The sequence below is a fragment of the Mustela erminea genome, chromosome 10 (genome assembly GCF_009829155.1).
Source record: "Mustela erminea isolate mMusErm1 chromosome 10, mMusErm1.Pri, whole genome shotgun sequence".
Classification (NCBI taxonomy): domain Eukaryota; kingdom Metazoa; phylum Chordata; class Mammalia; order Carnivora; family Mustelidae; genus Mustela; species Mustela erminea.
The window spans coordinates 12,447,265-12,468,416 of record NC_045623.1 but is presented as its reverse complement, the minus strand read 5'-3'; the positions used below and the strand labels follow the sequence as shown (position 1 = coordinate 12,468,416).

General features: G+C 36.3%; 1 protein-coding gene across 9 annotated transcripts in view; it reads right to left on the bottom strand.

Moving 5' to 3' along the window:
* Positions 1 to 21,152, bottom strand: part of PHTF1 (putative homeodomain transcription factor 1) — a 66,458-nt gene that overhangs the window by 7,520 nt on the left and 37,786 nt on the right. For 6 of the 9 annotated variants that reach the window (XR_004289766.1, XR_004289761.1, XR_004289762.1 and 3 more), the window contains 5 exons: positions 17,722 to 17,877; positions 16,631 to 16,726; positions 15,857 to 15,982; positions 15,210 to 15,341; positions 7,940 to 8,010 (listed from right to left, as the gene is read on the bottom strand). Coding sequence is in view for 1 of the 9 variants with exons in the window: in XM_032360939.1 (XP_032216830.1) it covers positions 15,321 to 15,341; positions 15,857 to 15,982; positions 16,631 to 16,726; positions 17,722 to 17,877 (399 nt within the window). In the remaining 8 variants the exon portion in view is untranslated. Of the gene's footprint in view, positions 1 to 7,939; positions 8,011 to 14,769; positions 15,342 to 15,856; positions 15,983 to 16,630; positions 16,727 to 17,721; positions 17,878 to 21,152 lie in introns of those variants that run through there. The other 3 variants (XR_004289763.1, XR_004289765.1, XM_032360939.1) reach the window with 2 other exon arrangements.

The following is a 21,152-nucleotide window of genomic DNA, read 5'->3' as shown; positions in this document are numbered from 1 at the left end:
TGCCAACACTCACTACCCCCCTGCCTAGACCAAGCTCTGCCCCACCCCCACGCTTTGGTGGAACTGTTCATCCCAATCAGCTTCCCTCAGTCACAGCACCGCAGGCCCCCTCCCTCAGAACACTGGCCCAAACCCTGCCCACCACAAAACTCACACTCTGGGAGTTTTGTAGAGTTCTAGTGGCCATGGCAACAGTTCTCATTTCAGAAGCAGACCAGAGCTTAGCTAGTTAAAACTCACCATATTCAGGCCAGGGTCCAATACTGCCCATAATTAGCCTAAGAGAGCCACTGCAGATGACTGGCCTGAAGGGCAAAGTGGCCATGACACAATAACAGAGCATACACAGCACATATTAAAGACAGTCCCAGAAGTGCCAGGCTCTGGGGAAATGGTACAATACACTGGAGGGCACGACAGGACCTCTTCTTCGTAAAGCCATTACCCTCAAGAACAGGTGATGTAGCTGTCATTCCTAACACAGAGAAACAGACACAAAGACTTAGATAAAATGCGAAGACAGAGGAATTTATTCCAAATGAAAGAACAGATAAGGCCATGACCTGAGATACAAGCAAAACACACATAAGTAACATGACTGATGGAGAATTTAAACCAATGATCAGAAAGATACTTGCTGGACTTGAGAAAAGAGTACAGGACATCATGGAGACTATTAACAGAGAGAAGGAGTAATATACCAGAGTTAAAGGGCCTAATAAACAGGGTGAGAAAACGCTTGATGGAGTGAACAGCAAGATGGAAGAAACAGAGAAACAAATTGATGACCTAGAATACAGAGTAATGGAAAGTAATCAAGCTGAACAAGGAGAGAAAAAGAATCATGCAAAATGAGAATAACTTAGGGAACTCAGTGACTCCATCAAACCTAACATTTGTATTGTAGGAATCCCAGAAGAAGAGAGGAAAAAAAAGAGATCAAAGATTTTATTTAAAGGATAGCTTAAAACTTTCCTAATCTGGAATGGAAACAGATATCTAGATCCAGGAGGCACAGAGAACCCCCAACAAAATCAACAAAAGCAGATCCACACCAAGACATAATGTAATTAAAATAACAAAATAGAGTAATAAAAAATATTAAAAGCAGCAAGACAAAAGAAGTCAATAACTTACAAGGGAAACCTCATAAGGCTATCAGTTAAAACTCACATAAAAATAAAAATCAGGCTATCAGGATTTTTCAGCAGACATTTTCCAAGCCAGAAATACATGGCATGATGTATTCAAAGTGCTGAATGGGGAAAACTGGCAGCCAAGAATACTCTATCCAGCAAGGCTATCTTTCAGAATAGAAGGAGAGATAAAGAGTTTTCCAGACGGGGTGCCTGGGTGGCTCAGTTAAAGCCTCTGCCTACGGCTCAGGTCACGATCTCGGGTTCCTGGGATCCGGGCCCGTGTTGGGCTCTCTGCTCAGCAGGGAGCCTGCTTCCCCCTCTCTCTGCCTGCCTCTGCCTAGTTGTGATCTGTCAAGTAAATAAATAAAATCTTTTAAAAAAAAAAAGTTTCCCAGACAAACAAAAGGAGTTCATGACCAGTAAACTGGCTCCACAACAAACATTAAAGGGGACTGTTTGAGTGAAAAGGAAAGAAATGAGAGTATAAGGTAGAACACACAAGAGTAGTCAAAATGAACATTCCAATAAAAAAATCAGTTAAGGAACTCACAAAATAAAAGGATGTAAAATCTGATACCATATACCTAAACTACAGGGAGGCAGGGAGTAAAGATGGTTTCAACTTAAAAAACTACCAACTTAATACAGACTGCTAAATGCAGATGTTAAATACAAATCTAATGTAACCATATATCAAAGAGCCATCAATAAACATGCAAAATAAAGAGAAAGAAATCCCACTATATCACTAAAGAAAACCAGCAAACTATGAAAGGGAGAAATACAAGAAAGGATCAGAGAAAAACTTCAGAAACAACCCAAAAATGCAATAAAATGGCAATAAATACACATTTATCAATAATTACTTCCAATGTAAATGGACTCAACACTGCTATCAAAAGACACAGGGGGACAGAATGGATTAAAAACAAACAAACAACAAACAAGACCCATCTATATTCTGCCTTTAAGAGACTCATTTTAAATCTAAAGTCACCAGTGCTCGCTTCGGCAGCACATATACTAAAATCTAAAGTCACCGGCAGATTGAAAGCCAGGGTCTGTAGAAACATCTCTCATGCAAATGGATGTCAAAAGAAAGCCTGAGTAGCAATACTTGTATTGGACAAAATAGACTTTAAAACAAAGACTGTAACAAGAGACAAAGAAAAGCACTATATAATGATGAACAGGACAATTCAACAAGAAGATGTAACAACTGTAGATATTTATGCACCCCACACTGGAGCACCCAAATACATAAAATAGTTAATAACAAACTTCAAGGAACTAATCAATAATATTACAAATATAGTAGAGGACGTTAACACCCTACTTACATCAATGGACAGATCATTTAAACAGAAAATCAACAAATGGCTTTGAATGATACCCTGGACCATGTGGATTTAACAGATATATTCAGAACATTCCACCCTACAACAGCAGAATACACATTCTTTTCAAGTGCACATGGAACACTGTCCAGAACAGGTCACATATTAGGCCAAAAAAGAAACTGCAAAAATTCAAAAAGATCAACATCATATCATGCATCTGAACACAAAGGCCAGCATTACTCGTGATAAAAAACCCTCTACAAAGTAGGTCCAGAGGGAACATACCTCAACATAATAAAGCCTTATATGAAAAACCCACAGCTAATATCATACTCAATGGGGAAAAACTGACAGCCTTCCCCCTAAGGTCAGGAACAAGACAAGGATATCCACTGTCACCACTTTTATTCAACACAGTACTAGAAGTCCTAGCCACAGTACTCAGACAACAAAAAGAAACAAAAGGCATTCATATCAGTAAGGAAGTAAAACTTCCACTATTTGCAGATGACAAGATACTCTACATAGAAAACCTGAGAGACCACCAAAAAACTGCTGGAACTGATAATGAATGCAGTAAAGTCACAGCATACAAAATCCACATACAGAAATCTGTTGAATTTCTATATGCCAATAACAAAGCAGCAGAATTTTTTTTTTTTTGCATTTACAACTGCACCCAAAATAATAATGTACTTAAGAATAAATATAATCTAAGAGGTGAAAGACTTGTGCTCTGTACAAGACTTATACACAAAGAAATGGAAAGACATTCCCTGTTTATGGACTGAAAGAACAAATATTGTTAAAATATCTACTAGCCAAAGCAACGTACACTTTTAATGCAATCCCTGTCAAAATACAAACAGCATTTTTTTTTTTACAGAACTAGAACAAACAATCCTAAAACTTATATGGAACCACAAAAGACACTAAATAGCCAAAGCAATCTTGAAAAGGAAAAGCTAAGCTGAAGGCATTATAATTCTGGACTTCAAGTTATATTACAAAGCTGTAATGATCAAAACAATATGGTACTAGCACAAAAACAGACACAGATCAACAGAACAAAATAGAAAACCCAGAAATAAACCCACAATTATATGCAATTATATGGTCAATTAATCTGTGACAAGGCAGGAAAGAATATCCAATGGGAAAAGCACAGACTCTTCAACAAACAGTGTTAGGAAAACTAGAGAGCAACATGTAAAAGAATTAAACCGGACAGCTTACTCACATCATACAAAAATAAATTCAAAATGGATTAAAGACCTAAATGTGAGATCTGAAACCAAAAAAGTCCTAGAAGAACACAGGCAGTAACCTCTTTAACATCGGCTATAACAACATCTTTCTAGATGTGTCTCCTGAAGTAAAGGAAACAAAAGCAAAAATAAACTATTGGCCAAAATTAACAAGACAGTAAACAACGTGTGTTGGAGAGGATGTGGAGAAAGGGGAACCCTATTACACTGTTAGTGGGAATGCAAGTTGGTGCAGCCACTTGGGAAAACAGTGTGGAGATTCCTTAAGAAATTAAAAATAGAGCTTCCCTATGACCCTGCAATTGCACTACTGGGTATTTACCCCAAAGATACAGATGTAGTGAAAAGAAGGGCCATTTGTCCCCCAATGTTCATAGCAGCAATGGCCACGGTCGCCAAACTGTGGAAAGAACCAGGATGTCCTTCAATGGACGAATGGGTAAAGAAGATGTGGTCCATATACACTATGGAGTATTGTGTCTCCATCAGAAAGATGAATACCCAACTTTTGCATCAACATGGACGGGCCTGAAAGAGATTATGCTGAGTGAAATAAATCAAGCAGAGAGAGTCAATTATCATATAGTTTCACTTATTTGTGGAGCATAAGAAATAACACAGGGGACATGGCGAGATGGAGAGGAGAAGGGAGTTGAGGGAAATTGGAGGGGGAGATGAACCATGAGAGACTATGGACTCTGAAAAACAATCTGAGGGTTTTGAAGGCTGGCAGGGGGTGGGGAGTTGGGTGAGCCTGGTGGTGGGTATTGTGGAGGGCACATATTGCATGGAGCACTGGGTGTTGTGCATAAACAATGAATTCTGGTACACTGAAAAGAAATTTAAAAAATTTTTAAAAATTAAAATTAAAAAAATAAAAAGATAAAAAAATAAACTATTGGGACTTCATTGAAATAAAAAGCTTCTACGCAGTGAAGGAAACAATCAATTAATCTAAAAGGCAATCTACAGATGGGAGAATATATTTGCAAATGATAGAGCCAATTAAGAGTTAGTATCCAAAATATATAAGGAACTTATAAAACCTAACACCTAGAACACAAATAATCCAATTTAAAAATGGGCAGAAAATATGAACAGATACTTCTCCAAAGAAAACATATAGATGGCCAACAGACACATGAAAAGACACTCAACATCACTCATCATCAGGGAAATTCAAATCAAAAATACAATGAGATATCACTTCAAACTCCTCAGAATGGTTGAAATCAACAACACAAAAAACAAGAGGTATTGGTGAGATGTGGAGGAAAAGAACCCTTGTTGCACTGTTGGGAATGCAAACTGGTGTAGCCACTCTGGAAAACAGGATGGAGATTCCTCAAAAAATTAAAAATATAACTACCTCAGTTGCAGTTGCACTACTGGGTATTTACCCAAAGAATATCAAAACACTGGGGGGCCCGGGTGGCTCAGTCAGTTAAACACCTGACTTCAGTTCAGGTCATGATTTCAGGGTCCTGGGATTAAGCCCTTCATCAGGCTCCCCACTCAGTTGGAAGTCTACTTGTCCCTCTCCAACTCTCCCTCCCCTAGCTTGTACTCTCTCTCTCTCTCTCAAATAAATAAAATCTTAAAAAAAAATCAAAACACTAATGCAAAGGGATAAATGCACTCCAATGTTTATAGCAGCACTATGTATAAGAGCCAAGATTTATGAATGGATAAAAAAGATGTGGTATACACACACACACACACACACACACACACACATACATACAATGGAATATTATTCAGCCATAACAAAGAATGAAATCTTGGGGCACATGGGTGGTTCAATCAGTTAAACATCTGCCTTCAGCTCAGGTCATGATTCCAGGATGCCTGCTTTATGGAGAGTTTGTTCCTCCCTCTCCCACCTCCCGCCCCTATTCATGCTCTCTTTCTCACTCTCACTCTCTCAAATAAATAAATAAAAATAAAAAATAAAGAATGAAATCTTGCCATTTGCAATGGCATTGATGGAGCTGAAGTGTATAATGCCAAATGGAATAACTCAGTCAGAAAAAGATAAATTTGATATTATTTCACTCATATGAATACAAATGAGCAAAGAGGGGAATAAAAGAGACAAACAAAGAAACAGACTCTTAACTATAGAGGACAAACTGATGATTACCAGGGGAGAGAGGATGGGTTAAATAGGCAATGGAGATTAGTCTCTACTTGTGAGGACCACTGGGAAACTAAATTAAAAACCTTTTAAAGGAAAAAAAAAAAAAAAAAAAAAACAGGCAGCAAGAGAAAAGCAACCAGTTACCTACAAGAGAAACCCCACAAGGTCATCATCTGATTTTTTTTAGCAGAAACTTTGCATTCCCAAAGCGGGTAGCATGATATATTCAAAGTGCTGAAAGGAAAAAACCTTCAACCAACAATATTGTATCCTGAAGGGTCATCATTCAGAATTGAAGGAGAGATAAATTTTCCCAAACAAAAGTTAAAAAAGTTTATCATCAGTAACTGGTCTTACAAGAAATATTAAAAGGACTTAAGTGGAAAAGCCAAAACTTTAGTAAAAATTTATGAAAACTAAAACTCACACTGGCAAAAGCAAACACATAGTAAAGGTAGCAGATCAATCACTTATAAAATTTGTATGAAGGTAAAAGGCAAAAGTAGTAAAATCAATTATATCTACAATAATTAGTTCAGGGATACGCAAAATAAAAAGATGTAAAATGTAACACCAAATACATAAAATATGGAGAAGGGGGGTATAAATGTATTACTTTTAGAATGTGTTTGAACTTAAGCAAACATCAACTTAAAATAGACTCCTGTATATTATACAGGGATGTTATACATAAACCTCATGGCAACCACAAACCAAAAACCCATAATAAATACACAAAAAATAAAGAGAAGGAAATCTAAGCTAACACTGAAGAAAATCGTCAAATCACAGGAGAAGGGAGCAAAAAAAGAAGAACGGGGACAAACCACAAAAATAAATAAATAAAATAAGTAACAAATGGCAATAAGTACATACCTATCAATAACTACTTTAAATGTAAGTGGATTAAATATTCTAGTCAAGGGGCACCTGGGTGGCTCAGTGGGTTAAGCCAGCTGCCTTCGGCTCAGGTCATGATCCCAGGGTCCTGGGATCGAGTCCCGCATCGGGCTCTCTGCTGAGCGGAGAGCCTGCTTTCCTCTCTCTCTCTCTCTCTGCCTGCCTCTCTGCCTACTTGTGATCTCTCTCTGTCAAATAAATAAATAAAATCTTTAAAAAAAAAAAAATATTCTAGTCAAAAGACATAGGGTGACTGAATAGATGGGGGGGGGGCCCATCTATATGTTGCCTAGAAGAGACTCACTTCAGACCTAAAGATACAGACTGAAAGTGAAGAGAAGGAAAAAGATACTCCATGCAAATGAATCCAAAAAAAGCTGTGTAGTAATACTTATATCAGAAAAAATAGACTTTAAAACAAAAACTATAACAAGAGACAAATAAGGCATTATATAATGTAAAAAAAACTTGTGGGCTTAATAACAATTGTAAATATGCACCCAACATAGGAGTACCTAAATATATGAAGCAAATACTAATAGATAAAAAGGGAGAAACTAACAGTAATGCAATAATAATAGGGGACACCCCACTTCCATCTAAGAGGAAAGTTTATAGCAACACAGGCCTACCTTAAGGAATCAGAAAAATCTCAATCTAATCTTACACCTAAACAAATAGAAACAGAAGAACAAATCTTAAAGTCAGTAGAAGGAAGGAAATAATAAAGATCAGAGTTGAAAAAATGGAGACTAAGAAAACAATAGAAAGGATCAATGAAACTAAGAGCTAGTTCTCTAAAAAGATGAACAAAACTGATAAAACACTAGACACTCATAAAGAAAAAAAGAGGACCCAAAATCAAAAATGAAAAAGAAGTTACAACTGACACCACAGAAATACAAAACATTACAAAAGACAACTACAAAAAATTATATGTCAACATGTTGGACAACCTGGAAGAAACAGGTAAATACCTAGAAACACACAATTTTCCAAAACTGAGAAGGGAAGAAAAAGATAATTTGAACAGACCAATTATTCATAATAAATTGAATCAGTAATCAAAAATCTCCCAACAAACCAAAGTCTAGAACCAGCTGGCTTCACAAGTGAATTCTACCAAACATATAAAATAGAGTTAATACATACCCTCCAACTCTTCCAAAAAAGTTGAAGAAGAAGGAATGCTTCCAAATTCATTCTACAAGGCCAGCATTAACCTGATACCAAAAAGAAAAACACTATGAAAAAAGAAAATTACAAACCAATATCCTTCATGAACATGATGCAAAAATCCTCAACAAACTAGTAGAAAACTGAATTCAACAATACATTAAAATGATTATTCACCATGATCAAGTGAGATTTATTTCAAGTATGCAGGGATAGTTCGATATCCACAAATCAGCCAACATGATACATCACGTCAACAAAAATGATTAAAAAATCATATGATCATCTGGATGGTAGAAAAAGCATTTGATAAAATTCAGCATCCATTCATGATAAAAACTCTCAACAATGTGGGGATAGAGGGAACATACCCCAGTAAAATAAAGGCTATATATGAAAAACCCACAGCTCATATCATACTCAAGGGTAAAAAGCTGAAAGCTTCTCCTCTAAGATCAGAAATGAGACAAGGATATCCACACTCACCACTTCTATTTAACATAGTACTAGAAGCCCTAGATGCAGTAATCAGTCAAGAAAAAGAAATAAAAGGCATCCAATTGGTAAGGAATAAATAAAGCTGTCACTATTTGCAAATGACATAATGCTATATATATAGAAACCCTCATGACTCCACCAGAAATTTAGAATAAATGAATTCAGTGAAGTTGTAAGACACAAAATTAATATACAGAAATATGTTGCATTTCTATACACTAATAATGAATTGTAAGAGAAATTACAAAAACAATCTCATTTATAATAGTACCAAGAACAATAATACACTTAGGAATAAATTTAACCAAGGAGGTGAAAGGTCTGTACTCTGAAAACTATAAGACATTATTAAAGAAATTGAAGATGATACAAATGAAAAGATATGCCATGCTCACATATTGGAAGAATTAATATTGTTAAAATGTCCAATACTACCCAAAGCAATCTATAGGTTCAGGGCAATCCCTATCAAAATATTAAAAGCATTTTTCATAGAACTAGAACGAATAATCCTAAAATTGGTATGGAACTCCAAAAGTCCCCAAATAGTGAAAACAATCTTGAGAAAGAAGAACAGGGGCGCCTGGGTAGCTCAGTGGGTTTAAAGCCTCTGTCTTCCACTCAGGTCATGATCCCAAGGTCCTGGGATAGAGCCCCACATCGGGCTCTCCACTCAGCAGGGAGCCTGTTTTCTCCTCTCTCTCTGCCTGCCTCTCTGCCTACTTGTGATCTCTGACCTCTGTCAAAAAAAATAAATAAAATCTTAAAAAAAAAAAAAGAGAAAGAACAACAAAGCTGGAGGTATCACAATAATCACAATATTAGATTTCAAACTACAATACAGAGCTATAGTCATGAAAACAGTATGGAACTGACACAAATAGACACAGATCGATGGAACAGAATAGAGAGCCCCAAAATAAACTGTACTTACATGGTCAATTAATCTACAACAAAGGAGGCAAGAATACACAACAGGAAAAAGATAGTCTCTTAAATGAATGGTATTGGGAAAACTGGATAGCTACACACAAAAGAATGAAGCCAGACCATTTTCCTATATTATCCACAAAAATAAAATTGATAAAAGCCCTAAATGCAAGAGCTGAAAGAGTAAAATTCCTAAAAGAAAATATAAGCAAGTAATACTCTTAAAGATTGACCTAACAGTATTGTTTTGAATATATCTCCTCAGACAACGGCAACAAAAGCAAAAATAAACAAGTGGGACTATATCAAAATAAAAAGCTTTTTCCAACAAAGAAAACCAACAACAAAACAAAAAACATTCTACAGAATGGGAGAAGATATTTGCAAATAATATACTTAGTAAGGATTAACATCCAAAATATATTTAAAAACCCATACAACTCAATGCCAAAAAAACAAACAATGGAATTTAAAAATGGACGGAGAATCTGAATAGATGTTTTTCCCCCAATAAAAAAGACATACAGATGACTGACACATGAAAAGAACCTCATCATCTAATCATCAGGAAAATGCAAATCAAAACCATAGTGAGATATCACCTGACATCTGTCAGAATGGCTAGTATCAAAAACATAAGAAATAACAAGTGTTGGCAAGGACATAGATAAAAGGGGACCCTCTTGTACTGTTGGTCTATTATTGGGAATGTACATTTGGTGCAGCCACTTTGGAAAACAGCATGGAGGTTCCTCAAAAAATTAAAAAGACAAATAACATACGATCTAGTTAGTGTGAATGTTAATTCTCTCCTGGGTACTTGCCCAAACAAAACAAAAACATTAATTTGAAAAGATATATGCTTCCCTATGTTTCTTACAGCATTATTTACAATAGCCAAGATGTGGAAGGAACTTAAGTATGGACAGATGAATGAATAAAGAAGACATTGTGTACACAAACACACACACACAGACATACTCTAGAATATTACTTAGCCATAAAAAAGAATGAAATCCTGCCATTTGTAACATGGATAGACCTAAAAGGTGTTATGCGAAGTGAAATAAGACAGAGAAACACAAATACCAAATGATTTCACCTATACGTGAAATCTAAAAGACCAAACAAACATAATAGAAAACGGACTCCTAAATCCAGAGAACAAAGTGGTGGCTGCAAGAAGGGAGGGGAATTAGAAGATGAGTGAAATAGGCAAAGGGAATTAAGAGGAACAAAATTCCAGTTATAAAATAAGTAAGATTTTAATTTATTGTAAATAAAATGGGGTATAAGTACAGCATGGTGAATGCAGCCAATAATATTGTAATAATTTTGTATGGTGACAGACGGTAACTATACTTACTATGGTGAGCATTTTATAATGTATGTAAATGTCAAGTCACTATATTATACACCTGAAACTAATGTAATATTGCATAACAACTATACTTCAATTAAAAGCAAGTAATTTTTAAAAAGGAAATAAAGGACTTCTCTGCAGTAAAAATTAAAAAAAAAAAACAAGATGATCAGATTGTGTTAAGTGGCCTGAAGGAAATGAATAGGGCCATATAACTGACAACAAGGAGAGACAGGGAACTACTTTCAGGTCATCAGAGAAACAAACAACTGAGCAGCCATTCAGGGGAGAACAGAAGAAAATGTATGGTGGACACAAATCTGATATGAGAAAGAACTTGGTGTAATGGAGGAACAGAGGGAAGCCGGTGTGATTATACGGTATTGAGGAGTGAAGCTGGAAACAGAGGTGTGAAGCTGGAAACAAAGGCAAGCCTAATAATGAAGGACCTTGGAGACCACCACAGGGAATGCCAGCAAGGGCTTTAGTAGGAATGATCTAGGTATACAGTTTCCATATTTTTAAGCTCATTAATGTGGCTGTGGAGAACCAACTGTAGGAGGAAAGAATGGAAAGCCTCAGCATGTAATTCAGGTGAAAGTGAAGGAGGCTTAACCTAGTAGCAGAGGAAATGTAGCACTGACACAAAAGAGAGGAGCCCCAAGAAGAAACCCTAAGCAACTGAGTAAACTTTGTTCAATTTGCCAAGGTGGGAGAGACATTTATTCTCCCACCTTAAACAACAACAATGAAAAAAGGAAAAACATATATAAAAAACAGGTTTTAAATCTTGGATAATAGAGAGCATAGGAAAAAGGAATTAAATGAATTGAGCCCCATGACTACCCCAGATTACTGCTTAGATGCCATTTCTAGGCTGCAGTTCAGGAAGGGGGAACCCAAACTGAACCAAGCAGTCTTGCTGTGTTGAGGAGACAAAGTTAAGAATTTGGAAAGATCAACACAGCTGGAATTTGCAAAACAGAGTACAGGAAAGAAGACAGCTGCATAGAAAGGACATTTCCAAAAAAACATGTAGAAGATTCCTTTCAAGTCCTTAGTAAGTACTGATCAGCATAATACTAGTTGTTGGGAAATACCAAACAACAGGGAAAGAACTACCAAAAAGAAGTGGCAGAGAAATTCTGAGCTGGGAATAGTTTGTGTTCCCACGGTCCAACTGGAGAAACCTCATATAATAAACAGGACATTGGGTTGAATACTCGGGAGGCTATTGCTTCAGTAGGGGAGAATAGGAGCCCTGACTACAGGCTGCTTCAAAGCAAGACTTGAAATGATCAAACTGTTTCTGAGTAACTTGACTGTACTCCAAAACAAAGCTCAAGAAGATTTAAAAGAATATACATATGTACACAAAAACCCAACATCAAACAGTATAAAACTCCCATTCAATTTAAAAATTACCAGGCATGCAAAGTAGCAGGAAAATATTATCCAAAACAAGAAAAATCAAGCATTAAAAACAAACCCCAAAATAACACAGATGTTAACTCTTTTAATGTCCTTATTTACTATTCCTATGGTAAATACATTCATTGTGTTAAACAAGGTAGAGAAAAGAAATAGTATATTAAGGAGAGACATGAAAGATTTTTTAAAAATCATATTTCCACAAGCAAAAATACATTACTTATGGTTAACAGCAAATTAGTGCAGAAGAATAAGTTGGTGAACTTGAAGTCACGGCAACAGAAATTATCCAAAATTCAACGCAGAGAAAGAAGACGGGAAATGTACAAAAACATCAGTATGCTGTGGGACAACTTTGAGCAGACTAACATACATGTAAATTGGAGTCCCAGAAGGAGGTAGGAGAGAGTGGGGTAAAGAAAACTTATTTTAGGAAATTTTCCTTAAAAATGCTGTTAGCCTTTTTTAGGAAAAAATGTTAGCTAACTGCCACAAATAAACTATATAAATCCACAAGTCCAATAAGTGCAACTAACTCCAAGCACAAAAATCATGAAGAACACTACATCAATGTACAAATTTGATGATTAAAAAATCTTAAAAGCAGCAGAGATTTAAAAAGATAAGAATGACAGCAGACTTCTCACCAGAAACAACGCAGTTCAGAAGGCAGTGGAGCAACACCTTTAAAACTAGAGTTTTAGACCCAGCAAAGATATCTTTCAAGTACAGATTCAAAAAATCTTTCTCAACAAGGTGGGCCTGTACACCTTGCTAAAAGGATTTTGGATTCTTATCTTCAAAGTAATTGTAAGCAACTAATAGATTCTAAATGATGAGACCTGCATTTTCAGGAAGACACATTAGCTTTCTGTGAAGAACAGACTGGGCTAGGGGGACAAGGGGTAACACATATGTAAGAGCAAAGGCAGCATAAACTTGTTCCCCAAAACAATGAATGCTGACATTGACGGGGGTCGTAGAAGTGGGTATGGAGAACAGTGGGCTGATTAGAAAAATATCTAGAAGATAGTTATTCAAAGACTTGGTGCCTGGATGTGAGGCTGAAGGAAGAGGAAGGAATCAAGAATGATTCCTGTTTCCAACATGAGCAACTGTACTTCTATATAATTTTATCCACCTGAAAAAATAATTTAAATCAATTATACACTATCAGACCTGTAACTGAAACAACCTATAAGAGTAAACTATTCTAAATGCTGCATTTAAACTAAACAGTTCACTGGGTAAAAGCTGCAGATAAAAACCAAACAGCACTTTTTTGTAGCAGAAAAAGCTACAGGAATGAGCTTTGTTCATCTGAAATTTGCACTGAGCTCAGTCTTGCATGGACACAGTTGCTATTGTTGCGTATGGAAAATAGTAAAAGCATGATTTCTTGGAGTCATCTGATGGGATCCTGAAGTGCCTTACAGAAGAGTTGCTTCTACAGGCAAATCACTATATTGGGGCTGTACATTTAAAAGAAATTATAACTCTCATGCAGCATTTAAAAATGGCTGCAAATTTTTAGTAATCCCTCCTAGTTCAGCAACTTTGCTAACCTATTTTTCTATGTTCACAGTTAGGAATCTACTGGTGAAAGATTTTTTAAAGGTCTTAAATAGTAACAACAAATGTTTGTTGTGGATTTACAAAGGGCTACGCACTATATGCTAAGTACCTTCCATGATAAGTTATTCCCATTTAACAGATGCACAGAGGTTAAGTAATTTGCCTTAGATTATGAAGCCAGTAAATTGCAGAGCCAAGGGCATGAACCCAGATAGGTCTGACCTCAATCCCTGGACTCTTGGAAAATTCATCTTTAAACTTCAGAAATCTTCCTGCACATTAGGATACATATAATTGATACACTGATTTTGTGTGGGTACATACTTTATGGGTAATACCTAAGTTTCTAAATTATTTCCTTCTAAAAATTCACAAAATGAAGGGGAATAAAAGTATGCTTATCATGTAATGAGCACTGACTAGAATATAGAATTGTTGAAACATCATCTTGTAGGCCTAAAAATAATATAACACTGTAGATTAATTCTATTTCAACAAAATAAGATAAAATAAAAATTCATACAATCTTATCATTAAAATGTTCAGACTTTCAATTTGCTTCAAGAGATTCTTCGAAGCAGAGAGCTTAAAGAGCAAGAATTGTATGTAGGTTACGAGAGTTTTCGTTAACATACGTATATGCATGTGTGTGTAACAGGGAATGATGATGAGAGAACCCAAATCATCAAAAGCATAACTTGGCTGAGTATAGACACTAAGGACCTGAAAGTAAACCGAGGGTTGGGTATCTTGAGTCATACAATGAACTATCCATGCCTTACTTAGCACTGTGATAGGCAACAGCTCAGAGGATTTATGTGGAAACCATGTTGTGTGACGGACATGAATGAGTACACATACACTTAACACATCTCTGGCTGAATTACACGGCACATTATATGTATGTCTCTTTCCCCCAAAACTATGCAGTTATGGGGATTAACTTCAAAACTGTAAGTGAATTAAAATTTTCTCCACAGTTAACAGAAACTGACAGGTTAAGAGGTTGTTTTTTTTTCTGCAACAGCAACAAAAAAAAAGCCTAGAAACTGAAATTCTCCAAGAAAATTCTTTATTTGGGTTCAACCTAAAATAGTTTAAATTTGATATCTCTTTGTTAGAGAAAAGAAATCTCCAATTGTATAGACTTAATAGAAAAGTACTGAATTTGCCATTTCCAAGAGAAGATATTTTTTGCATGCGTTGGGCATCTACCACAGTAACCCAAAAGACTACTTGCAGTAAATATAAGTGTCACAGCTCTGAATCTGAAATGCCCAAAATCAATTTCCTAACTTAGAAAGTTGTCCTTCTTACCATAACGCATGATCTGACTATTCATAATGTTTGAAAACCATGAAAATACAATTTTTGGCATGCGCACCGCGCTGGTAAAGGATTTGTTCCTCTGAAAACACCATTTGTAAGATTAAGCAGAGCAGAGGGCACCTCTGTGTGTGAACAAGCAGGTAGGTGTCTCATGGTTTCTGAAAGTCCTCTCCTTCCTTAATGGGCCAGTACTGATGCCAGCAAGGGGAGAGTCCAGGCACATGGCTCAGCTTATGACTTAATTTTCCACAGCTAAGAAAAGAAAATCACCAAAATTGGTTAGTTTGAAGACCAACAGTTGGGGTTTACAAGTCCACTTACATGATAATGAACCAAGAACCCTTTACATAAGAAGAACAATAGCAACCACAGACCACCATAGAGAAACATGAACAATTCCCAGGGTCAAAAATGACACACTGCAGTTCGTGGGTCTTGGGTTTTCATTCATTCTGCCACTGTGTACATCCCTAGATGAGAGGACAGCCATCCCGCAGCCCATGCTATTAGACTGACATGAGATTCAAACTTGACTTTGTGTTCTATTCAAGAGCACAGTCTATTTCACTCGTGTCAAATGAGGAAACCTAAGCTAAGAAGCCTGTGCACCACCATCAAAATGTCTATTTTACCTCAAGAGTTCTTATTCCAATCTCTCTCTTTCTCTCCCTCTCTCTCTCTCACACACACAGGGTGAAAAGCAAGGATTATTATATTTGGTCATTTTTAAGACTAAGCAGATGCTACAGAGTACTGGTCTCACTTACTCTTATATTAAATCCTAGAAGATCACTTATAACACCTGAGACAGCAGAAAGGATAACGACTCGTGTGATATTGTAGATTAAGGGATTCATTGTCAGTCCATAGAGTCTAAATGGTGTGTCCAACTCCTATAAAAACATGAAAGAACGGAGATGAGATCCATGGCCTCTCGATGGCCGCCACTGATTTCTGGGCTGTGTTTTAGGTCTTGGGTGGGGATGACTGCGTCAGGCCATTTCCTTCATGTTCAATAGCTGCATTCAAAAAACCTCTAGTGGACTCTCATCTACTTCTCCACTAGCTACGTGATTAAATGTGGGTTTGCGTGGTATGTTATTTGTGATTTTTAAGAAATGTTCAGGGGCGCCTGGGTGGCTCAGTGGGTTAAGCCTCTGCCTTCGGCTCAGGTCATGATCCCAGGGTCCTAGGATCGAGCCCCGCATCAGGCTCTCTGCTCAGCGGGAGCCTGCTTCCTCCTCTCTCTCTCTCTGCCTGCCTCTCTGCCCACTTGTGATCTCTGTCAAATAAATAAAAAATAAAATCTTTAAAAAAAAAAAAAAAGAAATGTTTATTTGAAAAATGTGACTGATGTTAGCAATCACCTGAACCTGGGTAATGAGATGAGAAATTTTTTTCTATGTAGTCATTAACCCCAAACTATCAAGTTGGTATTTTGAATGTACACAGCCTGACATCTACCTATTCCTACGGTCTCCTCCAATAAGTAAAACATTGATTTAAGTGCTAGTAAAAGTGTATCACAGGATATTACTTACTTTCAATAACTTGGTAGACAGCTTTAATACATTATTTACTAGAGTAAGCTGTTCTTTCTTATTCGGCTTTTTCTCCATCTTAAGATACAAATTAATCTAAGAGAAAAAGGAAATATTAAGGCAAATCTCACAAAAAAAGATATATACATACTGCATTAAGTCTGGCAGATTTGAGAGTAATATATTCTAATAAAATACATTTTGAAATTCCTGCAGTTATTTCTACAGAATACATATGTCACATGCCCTACACCCCACCCCAGTCAGTCACATCTGGCAAAGAAAAGCTATTTAGTGGATTTAAAATATATATATATATATAATATGTATGTATAGATATATAAACAAAAAGTGTAATACTAATTATAACACAACAATTAACATATGAATTCCTTCAGTTCAAAAGCTCTGTCTTACTCTTTTTGGTGTCTCCCACATAAACTAACATCCTTGGGAAACACAAATGAGAGGTAGGAAGATAGCTGCTGCTTTTCACTTGCTATATTTCCTTATCTTTTCTCTGCTAGGAAATATTCCCCACTATAATTCTAAGGCAAAAAAAGAAAATCTAATGATACCAAATGTTTTTATTTATAACTTATGGATAAACATGAAATCAAAATTAAACAAACAAAACCCCTTTATACTACTCTGTATTTATAAGAAACATTTCCCAGTCTTAAAATCCAGTCACATACTAAAGAGCAAGCATTTTCGAAACACTGAATGAGCTGATAGAGAAGAAATTCAAGAAGTTTATTAAACATGCTTAAATGACAAGTACTACAAAAATCTAATATTTGATGTGGAATATGTCATTAAAAACATGCTCCATTACCACGAATAAAGATAACTTTATAATATACAAAATACTTCCAATCCATAAGATCTTAATTCTTACAATTCTGGGAACAGGTAGAGAAGATTATTACCCTCATTTCACGAGGAGGAAACACTTATATAGTAGCAGAGTGACTTGTAAGTTCACACAGCTAGAAAGTGCTCAATCTAAACTCAACCCTCAATCTTCCACACAGACTTTATTATGCCATCTCTAACCATAGCACCAAGTTGACAAGGACAACCAATACCTGCTCAGTAAGTAATATTGAAACATTGCTGTATTTCTTATTGGTTTCAGACCCCAGTGAAGCAAGACGCAGCAAGAAAAGTAGTAAAGCTGTTTCCCAGATCAAAAATTCCCAATTATAAGCATCATTCAGGAAAGTTTTATGCCCTTGGAGAACCTATACAAAAGACCAAAAAAAGTTAAGTTTTTCATTTGTCTCCAAATCTATGGTTCCCCTCCTTTATTCTAGCAATTTAAAAAGATTTAGAAGTTACCAATATTTTATACTCAACGCAGAAGAGTTTTAATACTCATATAAAGCATTATCTTTTTAACTAATCACTATTTCTTTAAGTTCCTTGATTTTTTCCTTTGCATGGAAGACAGCAAAAGTCTGGGAGTAACAAAGGAGGAAAACATACAACAAGTGAAGTAAGACAAACACATTTCCAGCCTTTTAACTAGTAGTATGCCCACTCATGATTATTTGGTGACCATTTTTCAAAGTATTAAATTTGCATTTATCTGACTAGTAGGGCTTCCTAAAACATGTGGCCCATCCTATTAGTATGACTAGAAAATCCTGAGGATCAATTCTTTACTCCATTCGAGGACATGAATAACAAGAGCAGCAACAGAAGCTACCAGTTAGCAAATGCCTGTTATGTGTCAAGTTTTCTGTAAAAGTCTTTGGTTGTTTCAAAATTTACTCAAGTCAGCCCAAGGTAAAATGGGATTGATTGAAAAATATACAGAGAACCCTCACTGAAACCAAATGCTGGCCTTCGGAAAACCAGGAGGTCCCAGAGCAGCTCCCTTCTCCATCTCTCTTCCTGGAGGGCCTTTGGGCTCTCATCAACCACTCCTCTTAGCTAATTCTGTTGCCTTGCAAGAACCTCGTTTACTGCACCCCTGAATTTGACTTGCTCCAGTTTTGGCTTATCATAGCACCCCACTGGCCCCACTGACCCCCTACAGACCTTCCTTCTCCAAAGTCCACTACTGATATCTCAGCTTTTCAATTCTAGTTTTCAAAAGAGGGATACATTTAGCTTAGTCTGGGTAAAGTGTTCACCCCTGCCTGTAACCAGGGGATGAAAGTAACAACTATAGCAAACTAGACCCACCTCTTCACCAGGGTGGTTGGTTTATAGCAGTAGATAACACACAAACCATAGTCAAATGGCTATAAAACCAAACACAAAGAAAAACTCTTAAAACCAGCCAGAGATGCCAGGGGGAGGAGGGTAGGGAGAGGGCGGTGGGGTTATGGACTTTGGGGAAGGTATGTGCTATGAAGTATGTAAACTTGGCGATTCACAGACCTGTACCCCTGGGGCTAATACATTATATGTTAATTTGAAAAATAAAAAATTTAAAAAAAACAAAATCAGCCAGAGAAAAAGGACATTACTTTCAAAAGAGCAGCAATAAGACTAACAGCTAACTTCTCAGGATAAAACATGGAAATCAGAAAACAAGAGAATCTTAAAGGTACTGAAAGCAACTGGCAACCTAGAAATGTATTCTCAGCAAAAACATCCTTTAAACATGAAAGTGTGGGGCGCCTGGGTGGCTCAGTGGGTTAAGCCGCTGCCTTTGGCTCAGGTCATGATCTCATGGTCCTGGGATCGAGTCCCGCATCGGGCTCTCTGCTCAGCAGGGAGTCTGCTTCCTCCTCTCTCTCTCTGCCTGCCTCTATGCTTACTTGTGATCTCTCTCTGTCAAATAAATAAATAAAATCTTTAAAAAAATAAAATAAAATAAAAATAAACATGAAAGTGATAAAAAACATTTTCAAACAAACAAAAACAATTCATTATCAAGCCAATTATGCAAACAGGAGGAAAATAATCCCAGAAAAAAACAGAAATGCAAGAACTAATGAAAAGGGTAAATATGTAGGTAAATATAAATGAATAATAAACTACAAAAAATAATAATCTTGTGGGTTTAAAATATATGTAAAATTTAAATGAAGGACACTACTAATGGGTGAATGGGTAAATGAGATAAAGTGTTCTAAGGTCCTAGCATTATCAAGGGAGCAGAAATTAATAATTTATTAGACTAAATAAACTAAGGATGTACGTTGTAATCTCTGAGGTCAGTAGTAGTAAAAGAACATATAACAAGTTAACCGAGAGGATTAAATGGAAGACTATAAAATATTAGATTAATAAAAAATGGCAAGAAAGGAAAGAAAAAGAAAAATTAATAAGTAGACTAAATAAGAACTAAACAGTATTTTATACATGGTAATTACATTAAATAATGAGCTAGACAATCTAAAACACTAAGTCTGTGAAGCTGGATTAAGACATAAGCAATCAAAAAAAAAAGAAAAAAGGAAAAAGGATATGTTGATTACAGGAAACATGACTCAAATATGAAGACAAAATAAATGAAAGGGTGGGCAAAGACAACATGCAAAAACTAACCAAAGGACAGCTGGTGTAGTTAATACCAAACAGAGTAGACTTTAAGTTAAGAAACATTAAATTCAGAGACGTAAGATCATGAAAGATAAAGAACAGCCTGACACTTTTCCAGGTTAAAGGAGACTAAAGAGACAAGATAACTAAATGCACCATGTGGTCTTGGGTTGAGAAAAAGTAATTATGAAGGTCATAAAAGCCAGCTTGAAAATATACAAAGTGAAAATTGACAGAAATAAAAGGAATAAAAGAGAAATTCACCATCACAGTAGACTTGAACACACCTCTGGCAATGGCTGACAGAATAAGAAGACCAAAAACACGATTAAGGATGTTGGAGATGCAGGTAACACAACAAATAAACGTGGACTAATTTACATAGAGAGAATGCTGCTCACCCAAACAATAGAACACAAGTTCTTTCAAAGTGCTGATGGGGATTTAATAAAACTGAACATATGTCAGATAATAAAGCAAGCCTCTACAAATTTCAAAGGAGTGAAAACATTCAGAATATGTTCTCTGACCACAGTAGAATTAAGTTAAAACTCAATAAACGGAACAATACAAGCTAAGCCTGTAACTTCTTGTGATGAAGAAAGCAGAGAGGTCCACCCCCACACCCCCCAAAAAGATACAGGGACCTGTTGAAAGGATACAGGAGGGAGCTTCAAGGGTCTCCCACTGGCCAAATCTGGGACAATTTAGCCATCAAAATGCAATAATAGATACAATAATAGATTACAATCTATTCGATAAAAATCAGAATGTATGAGTCCATGATGGAAGGAAGGAAGGAAACGAAGAAGAAACAAAGGAAAGGTCAACCATAGGGTGACAACTAACAAACGTGTGGAAGGAAAGATGGAGTCAGAAAAATCACTATTCTGTAACCCTCATGGCATGACAGTTTTATCACCAATCAAAAATTGCCAACTAAAATTAGAGTGATCTTAGAGTCTCAAAGCACTCAGAATTACTTTATTCTCATTTCAAAAAGTAAGGAAAATTAACA